The 16,479-nt window shown below is 41.3% G+C and overlaps 1 protein-coding gene across 3 annotated transcripts in view; it reads right to left on the reverse strand.

The window, feature by feature from the left end:
• SLC15A1 (solute carrier family 15 member 1) overlaps positions 1-16,479 on the reverse strand; it is a 77,094-nt gene that overhangs the window by 41,499 nt on the left and 19,116 nt on the right. For 2 of the 3 annotated variants that reach the window (XM_068267959.1, XM_068267958.1), the window contains exons 2-8: positions 16,048-16,067; positions 8,258-8,342; positions 5,266-5,407; positions 5,019-5,138; positions 3,257-3,356; positions 1,061-1,151; positions 110-193 (exon numbers count right to left, since the gene is read on the reverse strand). In XM_068267959.1, coding sequence (XP_068124060.1) covers positions 110-193; positions 1,061-1,151; positions 3,257-3,356; positions 5,019-5,138; positions 5,266-5,407; positions 8,258-8,264 — 544 coding nt within the window. In that variant the 5' untranslated portion in view covers positions 8,265-8,342; positions 16,048-16,067. The remainder of the gene's footprint in view (positions 1-109; positions 194-1,060; positions 1,152-3,256; positions 3,357-5,018; positions 5,139-5,265; positions 5,408-8,257; positions 8,343-16,047; positions 16,068-16,479) is intronic. The other variant, XM_068267960.1, reaches the window with a different exon arrangement.

Raw genomic sequence — 16,479 nt, forward strand, 5'->3', positions numbered from 1 at the left:
ATGTCATGATTTGTAATGGTTTTTCTAGTATGCTTCAGACTTTAACATGTTATGCTTTATTGAGGAATCGGGACTAACTTGCAAATGTGCATTTCCCAATATGACTTACCGAGAGCAACTACCATGAGGGCTGCAGGCACCCCGAATGCTAAAGGATAGCACTTCTGCTTACTGTGGATACCACATTCTTGGCCTGAGAAGAAAAAGACCATGTACTGTTAAACAGGTGGGCAAACATCTGAGTGTCATCACTGCCTTCAGGTGGCCACACATGTTACAATTTTTTTTTAAATTAGATGAAACCGGTTGGTCGTACAGAAAACAAAGTTATGAGCTAGGACAGATAAGTAGAGATATTTCATGAGATAAACAGACATGCAGCCTGATTCAAGGAGGCCTGGTAAAACGTTGGTGCGCATAAAGAGAGCTATTACTGGTAACGTGTGCTTCTCCCTGTCGTTGGTATCGGCAAGACTGAGATGCGCTCCCTGCATATGGCAGTTTTAACTGACCTACATGAATCAGGGCAGTGGCCCAAGGAGATATTTTATAACATTCATTTTGTGAATCTGCCACTTTGTAACTTAGCTGAAGAGTGAAGACTGTCACTCATCTCCACCTAGGACAGCGGCTCAGATAGGTACTAATGCACAACTACTAGGCGTGGCCCAAAGTTCCTCTTCAGTATGCATTTGCTCACTGCCTTTCTTGGGCTTTGGTACAGAGTATAAACTTGGGCGTAAGATTGTCACTTGTTTCAGTCTGTATGTCATACCTATTTATTGTGGCTGGATAGTATAAAGGTTAAGTGCTCTGCCTCTGACACAGGCGACCTGGGTTCAAATCTCAGCTCTTCCTGTTCAGTAAGCCAGCACCTACTCAGTAAGGAGTTCTTGGGCAAGACTCAATAACACTGCTACTACCTACTGAGTGCGCTCTAGTGGCTGCCTCGCAAGCTCTTTGAGTCCACCAGGAGAACAGCGCTACACAAATATCGGAATTATTATTTTCTGCCTAAGCAGTAACAAATGGTTAAACAGCACAATGCACATTTGTATACCTCTGAGAATAGGAGTTATGACGGTGGACAAGAGACTCCCAGCATTAATTGACAGATAAAAGATGGAAAAGAACTGGCTTCTTTGCTTATCCTGTCAAAAGAAATGATTGTATTTGTTCAGTGAGAATAATATAGCAAAATGCGTTCACACAACATATTATTTACTGCTTATAGCTAAACATATATCCCAGTCAGCTGTGCATAGGTGCCAGTCTGCTAGCACTACATCCACACCAGCCACAGTAAGGCCTGGAACCCACTACAAAGCGCTGTCGCTAATCGCAATCGCTAGCGTTTTTAATGAGCGTTTTGTAAGCAATTTCATGAGCGTTTTCTGGTGATTTTGGTAGCGATTTTAAAAAGTGTAAGCGTTTTGCTAGCGATTGTGTAGCAATTTTTGATTAGCATTTTTAATTCTGATTGGTCCTTTCAATTAATTTAAATGTTCTTTTTTCAGTGTGCAGTAATTTAAAAACGCTAGCAAAATTGCTCTATATAGCGATTCATGAGCGATTACACCAGCGTTTATATATAAGCTACATTGGAGAAATGCTAACATAAAACGCTAACGCTCAACAATACTGCATGTCCTGCGTTTGCGATTTTGCTAATCGCAATCGCTCCAGTAGAATTTGGCACATCTATTAACATTAGCTGAGTGTTTAGGGAAAGTGCTAGCATTTTGAATCGCTCCCTAAACGCTCAAAAAATAACTCTAGTGGGTTCCAGCCCTGAGGCTCTGTTCCCACTTGAGGAAGAGATTCTCCTGCGCTACCCCCTCACTCGGTATGGGCTATGATGGTTTTAAGGTGCTGCTCCTAGTTGCTGGGTGGTGCCAGTGACCTAAGTAAAATAGTAGAAGAGAAAAGAGCGCTCCTTTGGTGTAATACTTTTCTTTACTTAAAATTTCACGCATACAGGTTACACTTACAATGGTGTATAGCAAGCCTATAGCTTTAAATTTTACACAGCCATATCAAACCCACATGTGACAGCCTGTTTCAGACTTTTGGTCCTTATCTGTTCATGGCAAGGATTGATCGATCAATCCTTGCCATGAACGTCCTTATCTGTTCATGGCAAGGATTGATCGATCAATCCTTGCCATGAACAGATAAGGACCAAAAGTCTGAAACAGGCTGTCACATGTGGGTTTGATATGGCTGTGTAAAATTTAAAGCTATAGGCTTGCTATACACCATTGTAAGTGTAACCTGTATGCGTGAAATTTTAAGTAAAGAAAAGTATTACACCAAAGGAGCGCTCTTTTCTCTTCTACTATCTGTTCCCACTTGAGGAGAGAAGGGACATTTTTGTCCTCTGCTCATTGCAAAGCAGAGAGTGAACGGCTCCTATTTTATATATAGGGGCTGTTTACTCTTGTCACTCGGGAGTGGATTCCCGGGATCCGTTGCAGTAAGCGGACCGCACTTCTGTGCAGTCTGTGATAATCCTGGGCCAGGTGGATAAGCTCCCCCATATAGTCTATGGTGGAGCCCACCTGCCCCGGGCTCCAGCCGCATCACTGCGCACCATCAGAGCGGATATTATACTGTCTGCTCCCGCTGGCTGCACCTGATGCAGAAGAAAATTGGGAATGGTCCCTATTTATAAAATAGCTGTTCATTGCAGAGCAAAGAATGGACAAAAAAAATTTCCATTCCTCCGCTCAGAACCGAATGCTATGTACACGCAATGCAATTTTCTGACCGATTAACTGTCAGATCAATTATTTCGAACATGTCCAATTTGCTTTCCGATCGATTTTCCATTCTATGAAAAATTGTTTGAAAAATCGATCGGAAATCAGATCGGATATGTTGGAAATAATCGATCAGACAGTAAATCTATCAGAAAATTGCATCGTGTGTACCTAGCAGAAAGCATGAAGTGACGCAGCTGAGTGGCTTTTGAAACAATAATCTGCATTGTGTGATCCCTCACCTTAGATAATGTGTGTATTTACAGGTTAGGTCATGCTGTCAAGCTAAAGCACTTGCATGTGTACATAACCTTTCCATAGCACAGTCCCCTGCTGACGTATGCCCAGGTCAGGCACATGCAGCTTCATTTGATGTGTCTTCAACTTCAATAATATTTCATTTCATGCAAATACAACATTTGAATGAAGTCAGAAATATAAACAAGGCGCAGTACTGTACTTTTAAAATGAACAACAAATAGTTGATTTGTTACCTGGCTTTCATCAAACTGGTCTCCTCCAAAGGCTGCTACACAGGGTTTAATTCCTCCTGTGCCAATGGCGATCAGGACGAGGCCGATAATTGATAATGCTCTGTAAATAAAGAATGAGTGTGAATCCTGGCCTGACCGAAGTCTACAAATCCTACCAGGGTAACTCCAAAGAGAAACAGTGAGGCACACACAGCTAAAGGACAACTTCCAATCCTGCGCTAAAATCCCAGCAGCATACAACTCACACAACTCAGTGCTCAGTGCAGCGCAGTCAACGTAGTCAATTATTCGAGGGTGCAGTCCCAATGTCGGCCAGGCTATCGAGTCCTGATCCCTCCTTGTACATGTGGAGGAGGCTTTAGGCATTAGACAATTAGCTTGTGATGGCCAATTAGGCTAACTGGAGTCAACATATGGATGAATATTAAAGCCTACTATGAAATTCATAGCCTTTGCTTGACATAATGAGAAAATGTATACAAATCAAGCTCATAAGCACAAATCAGTATTTGAAACAACCCTGTGGCAGAGGGCGCTGACAGGGTCATATGCATAAGCCCCCCCCCCCCCCCCCTCTTCAGTGTTGTACTCTGCTGGACAGAAAGTATGTTGCCAGGATTCCCATCCATCCGCACATGCGTGCCATATCGCCCTGCAGTCGTTCAGACTTATGGCTCCCCCATAGACTTACTGCACATTACTGCATAATCCATGTAGTAGGCACAGGTCCTGCACTAAGGGCCCTTTTCCACTGCAGCCAATTGCGATGCGATGCTGAATTCCAAAATTGAAAAACAATATCGATTTTTAAATCGCTAGGGTTGCTACTTTAACATAGGTATTTAATGTAGGTTATTTCTGGAGCAGTTTTGAGTGCGATTTTGCAATTCAAATGCATTGCGTATGTAAAATCACAGTTGCAATCACTGGCATTTGTGATTAGCAATTGAGATTACTAGCGGAAAAGGGCCCCTAACACACGGTTGACTTTGCGACAGGCATAGCAGAGATTTGACTACTTAGTAGTATGAAAATCTCCATAGACTTTCATTGACTTAGCAGCCTCTTGCAATAAAGTTGCTTACCGCAGCACCTTATTGTAAAAGGGCCCTTAAAGATCTATGCATCAAAAACATACAGTATACTATAATATATTCTCAAAAGCAGAGTTCAAGAGCAATCGGCACAAGATGAACCACGCAGACCTTTTGGGGGGTAGATGGTAACACACTGTGCCTTCAGATCAAGTGTCCGTATATTCAGCAAAGAGGAAAGATTCTGGGCACCAGATGAGTTGCAAACACCACCAACACAGATACAGCAACAGAGATAGGGGGCGGCCTAACAGGCGTTTCACAAGCAATATGCCCGCTTCCTCAGAGACCTTTGGTCTCTGAGGAAGTGGGCATATTGCTTGCGAAAAGGCTGTTAGGCCGCCCCCTATGTCTGTAGCTGTATCTGTGTTGGTGGGATGAAATAAAATGGTGGTGTTTGCAACGCATCTGGTGCCCAGAATCTTTCCTCTTTGCTGAATAATATATTCTATAGTATAGCAGAAAAATGAAGTGGTCCATTGACGTGTGCTATAATTTGTGATATGCATATTATATTCATGGTACCAAAGATGCTCTAAGTCTAACCATTTGTTGGATAGATAGATAGATAGATAGATAGATAGATAGATAGATAGATATTTTATCTAAAAGAGCAAAATATTTTATGGGAGCAGAACAAACATAAATACAAGGGTCATATAACTTACACATGGACCTCTAGAGTGTCGGGAGTTCCATCTTTGTTGCCATCTGTCATATCATGTATGGCACTTACAGCCATAACGACTTGGCCTACCGCATAAACAATGGACAGGTAAACAATGGTCCTGCGCGTAAAGAAGATATGTCAATCAATATAAATCTATCCAGTAATAGCAACACAGGTACGCCATATTCTGTTATCATGCAACTATAACAACAAAGTAACCAAAGGACTATTTCAGATGTACTTACTTGAATTTTCCCAGCCAGGAGTCAGCAATGATAGCACCAAAGATCGGGGTCAGGTAGCACACAGCAACAAAAGTGTGATAAACCACAGTGGCAAGGTTGTCATCCCAGTCTAGGAAGTACTTAAAATAAAGGACCAGCACCGCTACAAGGAAGATATGGGTAAGGTGACTGCACCATTTCTATTGCAATTACATATAGTGAAATTTTGCTTTACAATACATTATTCAAGCACAATCAGAGGGGGGTTAGGTAAGTGAAGCTTGATTATAATTACTTGATTAGTCTCATAAGATGGGAACAACATCCTGCTGCAACTCTAGATTAATGGTGCTAAAGTATTTAGGGCCTGAATTACTAAGGGAGAGCCCCTACTGGGTGGGGGTGGGGTCCTTACTGGAGCTAAGGGGGGGCTTCATCTCTAAGGGGTCCTGCTAACAGCGCTATTGCTAATTTTAAATCACTCTGTGTATTTATTCTGAAACACAGTTTAATACTATTTATCAATAAAACCTCTTTTGTACAATGTTACTGGCATGACAAATATTGGCCACAACAAAGCACATCCACTTACCCCAGCTCAGCATCCTCTCATCCTATTCACTCCAGCTGGTCAATGTGCAGAATTGTCTCTCTGTAGGCTCCAGATGTCTCGTAACATGCCTACAGAGGGACGCTTCAGCACAAAGACCAACTGTGAGTGAAGAGGACCCCTTGATGGAGTAAGTGTACTATGTACTCCTCTGCCTATTGCTCTGCTATTCTCATAGGGGGATAGAGAGACGTGGGCCCCCTCAGCGAGTGCAGTGATTGGCCCCAATGATGCAGCCTTGGTCCAGACTGCGAGACCATCAGCTCCAGTAACAAAGCAGAGAAGCTGCCGTGATTGGCAGCGCCCCTCACCTGATTGGCCACAGGGATGTAAAGGCAGGCTCTGAAGCCACTTGCTCAAACATCCTGTGTCCCTTCCCGGGATGGAGGTTGAGTGAGCCCGACTCAGGGGACACTTGAAGAACAGGGGAGGACACAGGAAGAACACAAAGGGACACAGGGTACCACAGGAAGGACAGAGGAGGACACAGGAAGGGCAGAGGGACACAGGGACACATGAAGGACAGAGGGGGACAGAGGAGGACACAGGAAGGACAGAGTGGGACACACGAATGACAGAGGGCACAGGTGGCACAAAAGGCACAAGAAGGACATAATAATTGGGGGGGGGGGGGGATTGGGTGAAAAGATCCAGAAGATTGTGGTTGCATCAGGAGTAGTATTTTGTTCCCCCTGGTTCTTGTCCTCTAGCACCTAGGTTCTCAACATGTGGTACATGTACCCCAGGGGGTACTTCTTATTGTTCCAGGGGGTACTCGGGCTTGATACACTTAACCAAGAATAACAAATTTAGAGTTTTAGAAAATGAGAAGTCTTATTTAAACAACACCAGTAGTGTTTAGATAATTAAAAGCTGTGGTAAATGCTTGGAAATTGTTTAGAACCAATTATGATATACTACGATTAAATATATATTTGTCAAGGGGTACTTGTGATGTTTATTATGCCGGGGGTACTTAGTGAGTACAGAGTTTTAAAAGGGGTACATACCAATAAAATGTTGAGAAACACTTCTCTACATCTAGGTGCATCTTATGGTCCGAAAAATACTGTTTTTCATGGGGCGTGGCAATGTGACGGGAGTCTGGGCAGATGGGGGTGTGAAAGTTTGCTTCCAGTAATAGATTAGTGAAGGTGCAAAACCTAAGTTAAGTCTACCATATATAATTTAATAGAATAGACATTAGATTCAATAAAAACAATGAATCTAACAAAAGTGTGGAATCAAATCAAATGAACAACAGCCCTTTCAATTCATTTTTGTATTTTTTTAATCTATCAAGCATTAAAAAGCTAGTGGTAAAATCAATATTTAATCAGATGTGTGCTGGAATTTAATAAAAATGGGTTGCTAACATTGCAAAAAGTGCAGTTTCTATGGTTGGGGGCAAGTTAAATTGGAACGATAATTTTCATAAACATGTTACCTTTTTGTGCAAAAAGACGTTCAATAGCTAAAAATCTTGTCTTTAAAGAGAGCCCAAGGTGGGCTAATGAAATAGAAAAAAACCTAGGCTACCTGATTTGAGGTGCTGTGTGGATCAGGTAGCCGCCAAAACCATCGTCCACCACCACTCCTGTGGGTCATACTGGCTCACTTTCACTTTCGTGACCTCCGGGTCACGACAATGCAAGAAGAGATTGATTCTCTCCCCCAGCATGCAGGTAGGCAGGGGCGTGGCAGGGCTCATGGCCAGGGAGAGAGAGCTGCCCAATGGCAGCTCTGCAAACCCTGCAGGAATGCCCCTAGCGGGTGTTTTAAACAGGGAATACCTCTCCCACATATTTACCCTTGAGATAGAGACAAATATTGTTGCTAAACTCGAGGGGTCATAACACGGCGGTGGGGGGCAGAGAGCGGCGATGGGGGGACACAGAGGCATGTCACAAGGCATAGAGCATGCCTCTGTGTCCCATCTGCCCCCCCCCCCTTCCCACAAACCGCCTCGGGTTCTCTTTAACTTTTTATCACAAGACCAGTAACAGTGTGAGTGAGTCATTTTCAAGCACTATGGGAGTGGCTGCCCCTGGTATCTGAATTACATAATTTCCACTGTTCAGAGGGGAAGGGAGCTGGCACATTCTGAGCCTGTCTGAGAAGATTGCAACCAGTAGCACAGATAGTCAGGTATTTTATGAGTGATTTATTTGACAACAACTAATCAGGGAGTTTCTACAGAGACACTGCAACTGTGGGATGGACAGATCTAGAAAACTGCCTACACTTTCAGTACAGCCAAGTAAAGACACACAGCTGGCATGTTAAGTATTACATTTGTGGACAACTTATACACACTCATATTCCTTAAAGCTGGTACCTTCACTAAAGACAATACTAATGCAAATAAAGGGAGGAATTTGCATAATAGAATAAATAACTTACCTCGCATTCCATAGTAGGAAAACCTTTCACAGAACTCATTGATGACAATAAAGAAGATGCTTATGGGATAGCCAAAGCAACTTGGCTGCAGGAGGAGAGGAAGAGGTTACTGACGGGTGCTAGCGGTGTACACACAACATTACTACATAACTAGACTAACAACACATTCCTAGCATGTGATGACTGTTTCCTGTACACACATTAAATTTCCATGGATTGGAGGATGTGTTCTTTATGAAGTTATATGACAGAAATCTATTTCTTACAAAAACAAAATCTGAAATAAAGGATAAGGTTGAGATTACCGCGCATTCCTGTCACTCATCTGCTGTGGCCAGGAATGTTTCAAATGATAAGGGCTGGTTCACAAGGACGCTTGGCTGCGTTTACCGCCAAGCGTTTGGTGCTCGTCGGCTAAACGCTCCCATTCAAGTGAATGGGAGCGTTTAGTATCGCACGATTACCGGCTATTACCGTGGATTGCGCAAACGCGGCGTTCCGATCCCGATTTACCATGTCGTTTCTGCCGGCCCTAGAAGCCGCATGCGACGTCCAGGGTAGGCTAGCCGCTGTGGCTACATGTCCCCCTGCGGGGATGAGAAACACCGACGCGATGGGAAGCTGACGATCGCTGTACCGCCGCCCCTGAATGAGACGACACAGGACGACGCGGCTTCCCAGCCGCCCCAACGCCGCCAAGTGTCCGTGTGAACCAGCCCTAACAATCTATTTTTCTAGATTGCACTAGAGATGGTCAATGAGATGCAAAATATTACAACTTGCATGCACATTTCATGCAAATTGTACGCAGCATGGAACTGGGCCATTCAGATGCACTTCCTGACGATTTTGAATTCAGTTCCTAGCTGCATTCAGTTTATATAAAATGTCAATGTAAGATGGAATTCTTTGCATCTCATTGGATATCATAATATAATGTAGTAATGAAACCAGTAGCACTAGCATAAGTAGGAATAAGGAAGGCTCCCCTTGCATTCTGCTTACATGAAAACAACATGCATGGGAAGGCCAGCAGGGTGAGAGGGCTCCCATGCTTCCCCATGCTGGTACTTCCTCTTGCACCTGTAATACATGGCCAGTGCTGTCTGAGCTGCTGCTGGTACAGAGGTCTGCTCTAGGACTGGTTTGATAACACTTGCAGGATTGCTGATTGGTGCACACTGCTAGGCTACACTCCTTCCTTCTCTGCCCCTCGGAGGATGGTTGTTTTACACACACAACATCCATTCAAACCAGTGTGATGCCGTACAGGGGTATGTTTGGGGTCATCATGGAAGGATTTGGTGTAGGCGTCTGATATCAGTAAAACTATTTACTACCTCGTGCTTTGGCTACACAATGCTGTTTTCTGTGATATGTTGTTGCTCTCCCCCCCCCCCTCTGATCACCTAACCCTAATAGTCTCAATGAATAGCCTTCACCTAACCCTAACTAATAGTCTCAATGAATAGCTTTCACCTAACCCTAACTAATAGTATCAATGAATAGCCTTCACCTAACCCTAACTAATAGTCACAATGAATAGCCTTCGCCTAACCCTACCTAATACTTTCAATGAACAGCTCAATGATTAGCCTTTACCTAACCTTACCTAATACTTTCAATGAATAGCCTTCGCCTAACCTTAGCTAATACTCTCAAAGAATAGCCTTCATCTAACCCTAACTAATACGCTCAATGAATAGCCTTCACCTAACCCTACCTAATACTTTCAATGAATAGCCTTCATCTAACCCTACCTAATACTTTCAGTGAATAGCTCAATGAATAGCCTTTATCTAACCCTAACTAATACTTCCAATGAATAGCCTTCACCTAACCCTGACTAATACTCTCAATGAATAGCCTTCACCTAACCCTGACTATTACTCTCAATGAATAGCCTTCACCTAACCCTGACTAATACTCTCAATGAATAGCCTTCACCTAACCCTACCTAATACTTCCAATGAATAGCCTTCACCTAACCCTACCTAATACTTTCAATGAACAGCACAACGAATAGCCTTTACTTAAATCTAATTAATACTCTCAATGAAAAGCCTTCACAGAACCCTAACTAATACTCTCAATGAAGAGCTTTTGCCTAACCCTACCTAATTCTTTCAATGAATAGCCTTCACCTAACCCTAACTATGAATTAATGAATAAGCCACTTTCTAACCCTGTTCTACCCTTACCTAAACCTAAATGACACCTAAACGTATCTTTCCTCTTTTACATGAACCTCTTTGTGATGCCAAACCTTATTGTTCTAATGCTAACAGACAAAGCTACTCAACCCCTACCCTAGAGATACTCATCATTCATTGCCTGCTTTGGCTTCAGCACTCAGTCCTCTTGTCTTCCACACTGATCCCAATTCGTCATCCTCTAGCTGATAATGTGGTTGTCCCCTAGCTGAAAACATGGGTGTAGCTGAGTACCAGTTCTTTATATTATTCCAAGTGGACCCTGATGGGTTGAAGGGATTTTCTGGTCTCTAGAACACAAAGATCTCCTAGATGTCCTGAGTCCTGATCCAACATACTTTGTTTTGAAGCACAACTGCGTTTCAGTGTGACATGACACAAATATGTTTGCTGGTGGCATTTTGAATAGGTGATGCTTGGCCCCATCTAGATATATTGGTTGGGAATGCACAGGAGCACACATTATTGCAACCCACAGTAGTGTAAGCACATTGTTAAGTTGAAGAGGTGGAAGCTCTAAAAAGTTGGTACACACCCTGCAACTCTACTTCAGATTCTATTTCCGACCGAGAAAAAGATCAGATCTTTGAAGATTTTTCCAAAATGTGCATCGATCAAAAAAAAACAAAAAATAATAAAAAAAAAAAATCACGAAAAGACATACAGATGGAAAGATAGTCAGGATTTTGACCAACATTTTCCAACATGTCCAATTTGCTTCCTATCAAGAGAGGGATCGATTATGGGCTGGGGATTGGAGGAGTATATATATATATATATATATATATATATATATATATATATATATATATATATATATATATATATATATATATATGGGTTGCAAAAGTATTCGGCCCCCTTGAAGTTTTCCACATTTTGTCACATTACTGCCACAAACATGCATCAATTTTGTTGGATTTCCACGTGAAAGACCAATACAAAGTGGTGTACATGTGAGAAGTGGATAGAAAATCATACATAATTCCAAACATTTTTTTACAAATAAATAACTGCAAAGTGGGGTGTGCGTAATTATTCAGCCCCCCTTCCCCCCCTGAGTCAATACTTTGTAGAACCACCTTTTGCTGCAATTACAGCTGCCAGTCTTTTAGGGTATGTCTCTACCAGCTTTGCACATCTAGAGACTAAAATCCTTGCCCATTCTTTTTTGCAAAACAGCTCCAGCTCAGTCAGATTAGATGGACAGCGTTTGTGAACAGCACTTTTCAGATCTTGCCACAGATTCTCGATTGGATTTAGATCTGGACTTTGACTGGGCCATTCTAACACATAGATATGTTTTGTTTTAAACAATTCCATTGTTGCCCAGGCTTTATGTTTAGGGTCATTGTCCTGCTGGAAGGTGAACCTCCGCCCCAGTCTCAAGTCTTTTGCAGTCTCCAAGAGGTTTTCTTCCAAGTTTGCCCTGTATGTGGCTCCATCTATCTTCCCATCAACTCTGACCAGCATCCCTGTCCCTGCTGAAGAGATGCACCCCCCGAGCATGATACTGCCACCACCATATTTGACAGTGGGGATGGTGTGCTCAGAGTGATGTGCAGTGTTAGTTTTCTGCCACATATAGCGTTTTGCATTTTCGCCAAAAAGTTCCATTTTGGTCTCATCTGACCAGAGTACCTTCTTACACATGGTTGCTGTGTCCCCCACATGGCTTGTGGCAAACTGCAAACGGGACTTCTTATGCTTTCTGTTAACAATGCATTTCTTCTTGCCACTCTTTCATAAAGGCCAACTTTGTACAGTGCATGACTAATAGTTGTCCTATGGACAGCGTCTCCCACCTGAGCTGTAGCTCTCTGCAGCTCGTCCAGAGTCACCATAGGCCTCTTGACTGCATTTCTGATCAGCGCTCTCCTTGTGCTGCCTGTGAGTTTAGGTGGATGGCCTTGTCTTGGTAAGTTTACAGTTGTGCCATACTCCTTCCATTTCTGAATGATCGCTTGAACAGTGCTCCTTGGGATGTTCAAGACTTTGGAAATCTTTTTGTAGCCTAAGCCTGCTTTAAATTTCTCAATAACTTGATCCCTGACCTGTCTTGGACCTGTCTTGTGTGTTCTTTGGACTTCACGGTGTTGTTGCTCCCAATATTCTCTTAGACAACCTCTGAGGCCCTCACAGATCAGCTGTATTTGTACTGACAGATTACACACAGGTGCACTCTATTTAGTCATTAGCACTCACCAGGCAATGTCTATAGGCAACTGACTGCACTCAGATCAAAGGGGGCCGAATAATTATGCACACACCACTTTGCAGTTATTGATTTGTAAAAAATGTTTGGAATCATGTATGATTTTCGTTCCACTTTTCATGTGTACACCACTTTGTGTTGGTCTTTCATGTGGAAATCCAATAAAATTGATTCCTGTTTATGGCAGTGATATGACAAAATGTGGAAAGCTTCAAGGGGGCCGAATACTTTTGCAACCCACTGTACATATACTGTATATATACTGATATATATACACATATACTGTATGTATATATATATATATATATATATATATATATATATATATATATATATATACACACACACAGTGGGTTGCAAAAGTATTCAGCCCCCTTGAAGTTTTCCACATTTTGTCACATTACTGCCACAAACATGCATCAATTTTATTGGAATTCCACGTGAAAGACCAACACAAAGTGGTGTACACATTAGAAGTGGAACGAAAATCATACATGATTCCAAACATTTTTTTTACAAAATAAATAACTGCAAAGTGGGTTGTGCATAATTATTTGGTCCTCTTTGATCTGAGTGCAGTCAGTTGCCTATAGACATTGCTTGATGAGTGCTAATGACTAAATAGAGTGCACCTGTGTGTAATCTAATGTCAGTACAATTCCAATAAAATGTATTCATGTTTGTGGCAGTAATGTGACAAATGTGGAAAACTTCAAGGGGTCGAATACTTTTGCAACCCACTGTATACATATATATATATATATATATATACTGTATACTGTACAGTGGGATGTGAAAGTTTGGGCAACCTTGTTAATCGCCATGATTGTCCTGTATAAATCGTTGGTTGTTACGATAAAAAAAATGTAGTTAATTATATCATATAGGAGACACACACAGTGATATTTGAGAAGTGAAATGAAGTTTATTGGATTCACAGAAAGTGTGCAATAATTGTTTAAATAAAATTAAGCAGGTGCATAAATTTGGGCACTGTTGTCATTGTATTGATTCCAAAACCTTTAGAACTAATTATTGGAACTCAAATTGGCTTGGTAAGCTCAGTGACCCCTGACCTACATACACAGGTGAATCCAATTATGAGAAAGAGTATTTAAGCGGGTCAATTGTAAGTTTTCCTCCTCTTTTCATTTTCTCTGAAGAGTAGCAACATGGGGGTCTCAAAACAACTCTCAAATGACTTGAAGACAGAGATTGTTCACCATCATGGTTTAGGGAAAGCATACAGAAAGCTGTCTTAGAGATTTCAGGTGTCTATTTACACAGTTAGGAACATATTGAGGAAATAGAAGACCACAGGCTCAGTTCAAGTTAAGGCTCGAAGTAACAGACCAAGAAAAATCTCGGATAAACAAAAGTGACGAATGGAGAGAACAGTCACAGTCAACCCACAGACCAGCACCAAAACATCATCTTCCTGCAGATGGAGTCTCTGTGCATCGTTCAACCATGCGGCACACTTTACACAAGGAGATGCTGTATCTGAGAGTAATGCAGAGGAAGCCTTTTCTCCGCCCACAGCATAAACAGAGCCGCTTGAGGTATGCTAAAGCACATTTGGACAAGCCAGCTTCATTTTCGAATAAGGTGCTGTGGACTGATGAAACTAAAATTGAGTTATTTGGGTATAACAAGGGGCGTTATGCATGGTGGAAAAACAACACAGCATTCCATGAAAAACATGGAGGAATGGAGCATGGAGGAAAAACAACACAGCATTCCATGAAAAACACCTGCTACCTACAGTAAAATTATGGTGGTGCTTCCATCATGCTGTGGGGCTGTGTGGCCAGTGCAGGGACTGGGAATCTTGTCAAAGTTGAGGGACGCATGGATTCCACTCAGTATTAGCAGATTCTGGAGACCGATGTCCAGGAATCAGTGACAAAGCTGAAGCTGCATCGAGGATGGATATTTCAACAAGACAATGACCCTAAACACTGCTCAAAATCCACTAAGGCATTCATTCAGAGGAACAAGTACAACGTTCTGGAATGGCCATCTTAGTCCCCAGACCTGAATATAATTGAAAATCTGTGGTATGAGTTAAAGAGAGCTGTCCATGCTTGGAAGCCATTAAATCTGAATGAACTAGAGATGTTTTGTAAAGAGGAAAGGTCCCAAATACCTTCAACCAGAAGTCAGACTCTCATTAGATTCTACAGGAAGCGTTTAGAGGCTGTAATTTCTGTAAAAGGAGGATCTACTAAATATTGAATTTATTTATTTTTTGTGGTGCCCAAATGTATGCACCTGCCTATTTTGTTTAAACAATTATTGCACACTTTCTGTAAATCCAATAAACTTAATTTCACGTCTCAAATATCACCGCGTGTGTCTCCTATATGATATATTTAACTGACATTTTTTATCGCAACAACCAACAATTTATACAGGAAATCATGACAATTAACAAGGTTTCCCAAACTTTTGCATCCCACTGTATATATATATTTTTTTTATTTGTTTATTTTTTTGCCCAATCCAATCTCTTTCTCAATTGGAACATAGAATCTAAAGTAAAATTGCATGATCTGTATTATGCTAGGTAAACACCATACAATTTTCTGGTAGATTTACCTGCCAGATTGATTATTTCCCACATGTCCAATTTGCAGTTCTATCGATTTTTTTGATTTTTTTTAATCTTTTTTTTTTTTATTGTTTGTTTTTATCGAGTTTCATAGAACTGAACAAAAAATGATCAAAACGATTGGAGAATCAAAAATTCAATCAAAATTCACATTGGAAATGTTGGAAATAATCAATCTTGCAGGTAAATCTACCAGCAAAGTATATGGTGTGTACCTAGCATTAGCCTTAAGCTAGGTACACACCATAGGTTTTTCCGCAGATAGATGGTTCGATAAATTCTGTTATGTCCGATATTATTTTTCTGGTCACTTTCTCATAGAATAGAATTGAATTGAAATTGATAAGGAAAGTTAAGAGAATCGAGTAGAGAATCGATCAAACAGAAAATTGACTGAAATAATGCATCGTGTGTACCTAGCATTAAAGGAGCCCATTGACAATACAATCTTGATTGTACAATCTTACCACATCTATGTAATATGGAGGATTACCTAAAGTATCCTTTCAGAATGTATTTAATCAATTTACCCTTCTAGTACATAGATTTGGGAAGATTGTACAATCAAGATTATATCCTTCGTGAGCACCTAAAGACGACATAGGGACATAATCCATACTATTTAAAGAGTGTGAGTAGGACATTTAGATGAGCTGTACTATTAAATGTAGTTAAATCCAATATTGTTTATTTTTGATGGTAACATTTAAATTTGTTTTCTTCTAAAAATGTAAAATGAAAAACTCACCGATGATTTTTCGCCCCTCCCTATAAGAAGACAGAAAAATGTTTGTTAAAGCAAAATAAATGAAACTGAATAAACAAATGAATCGGTTTAACAAAAGTAAATGCAGCTATCACCAAGAACAATCTGTGTGTACCTTTGTAATACTCACCATGATGCACCATATGGAAAGTGAAACTCTAGAAGGTGAAATCATTATTTGTTCTATTTATTGCCTGCTTTCTTTGAAAGCCCACACAACAAATAGTCCCCAGTATTTGGCATTTCCTAAAGTTGTGACTTCACATAAACAGAGCGGAAACGTGTACATTCTGGTGCCACTGGTCATCATTCACTGGACACCATAAATGAGTAATAAACATCACCGGAGGTAGACCCAGCTGAGGATATTCCATTGCGTTACCTGCCACCCTCTCCTCCCATGATACATAAGCC

The sequence above is a fragment of the Hyperolius riggenbachi genome, chromosome 2, assembly GCF_040937935.1.
Source record: "Hyperolius riggenbachi isolate aHypRig1 chromosome 2, aHypRig1.pri, whole genome shotgun sequence".
Taxonomy (NCBI): domain Eukaryota; kingdom Metazoa; phylum Chordata; class Amphibia; order Anura; family Hyperoliidae; genus Hyperolius; species Hyperolius riggenbachi.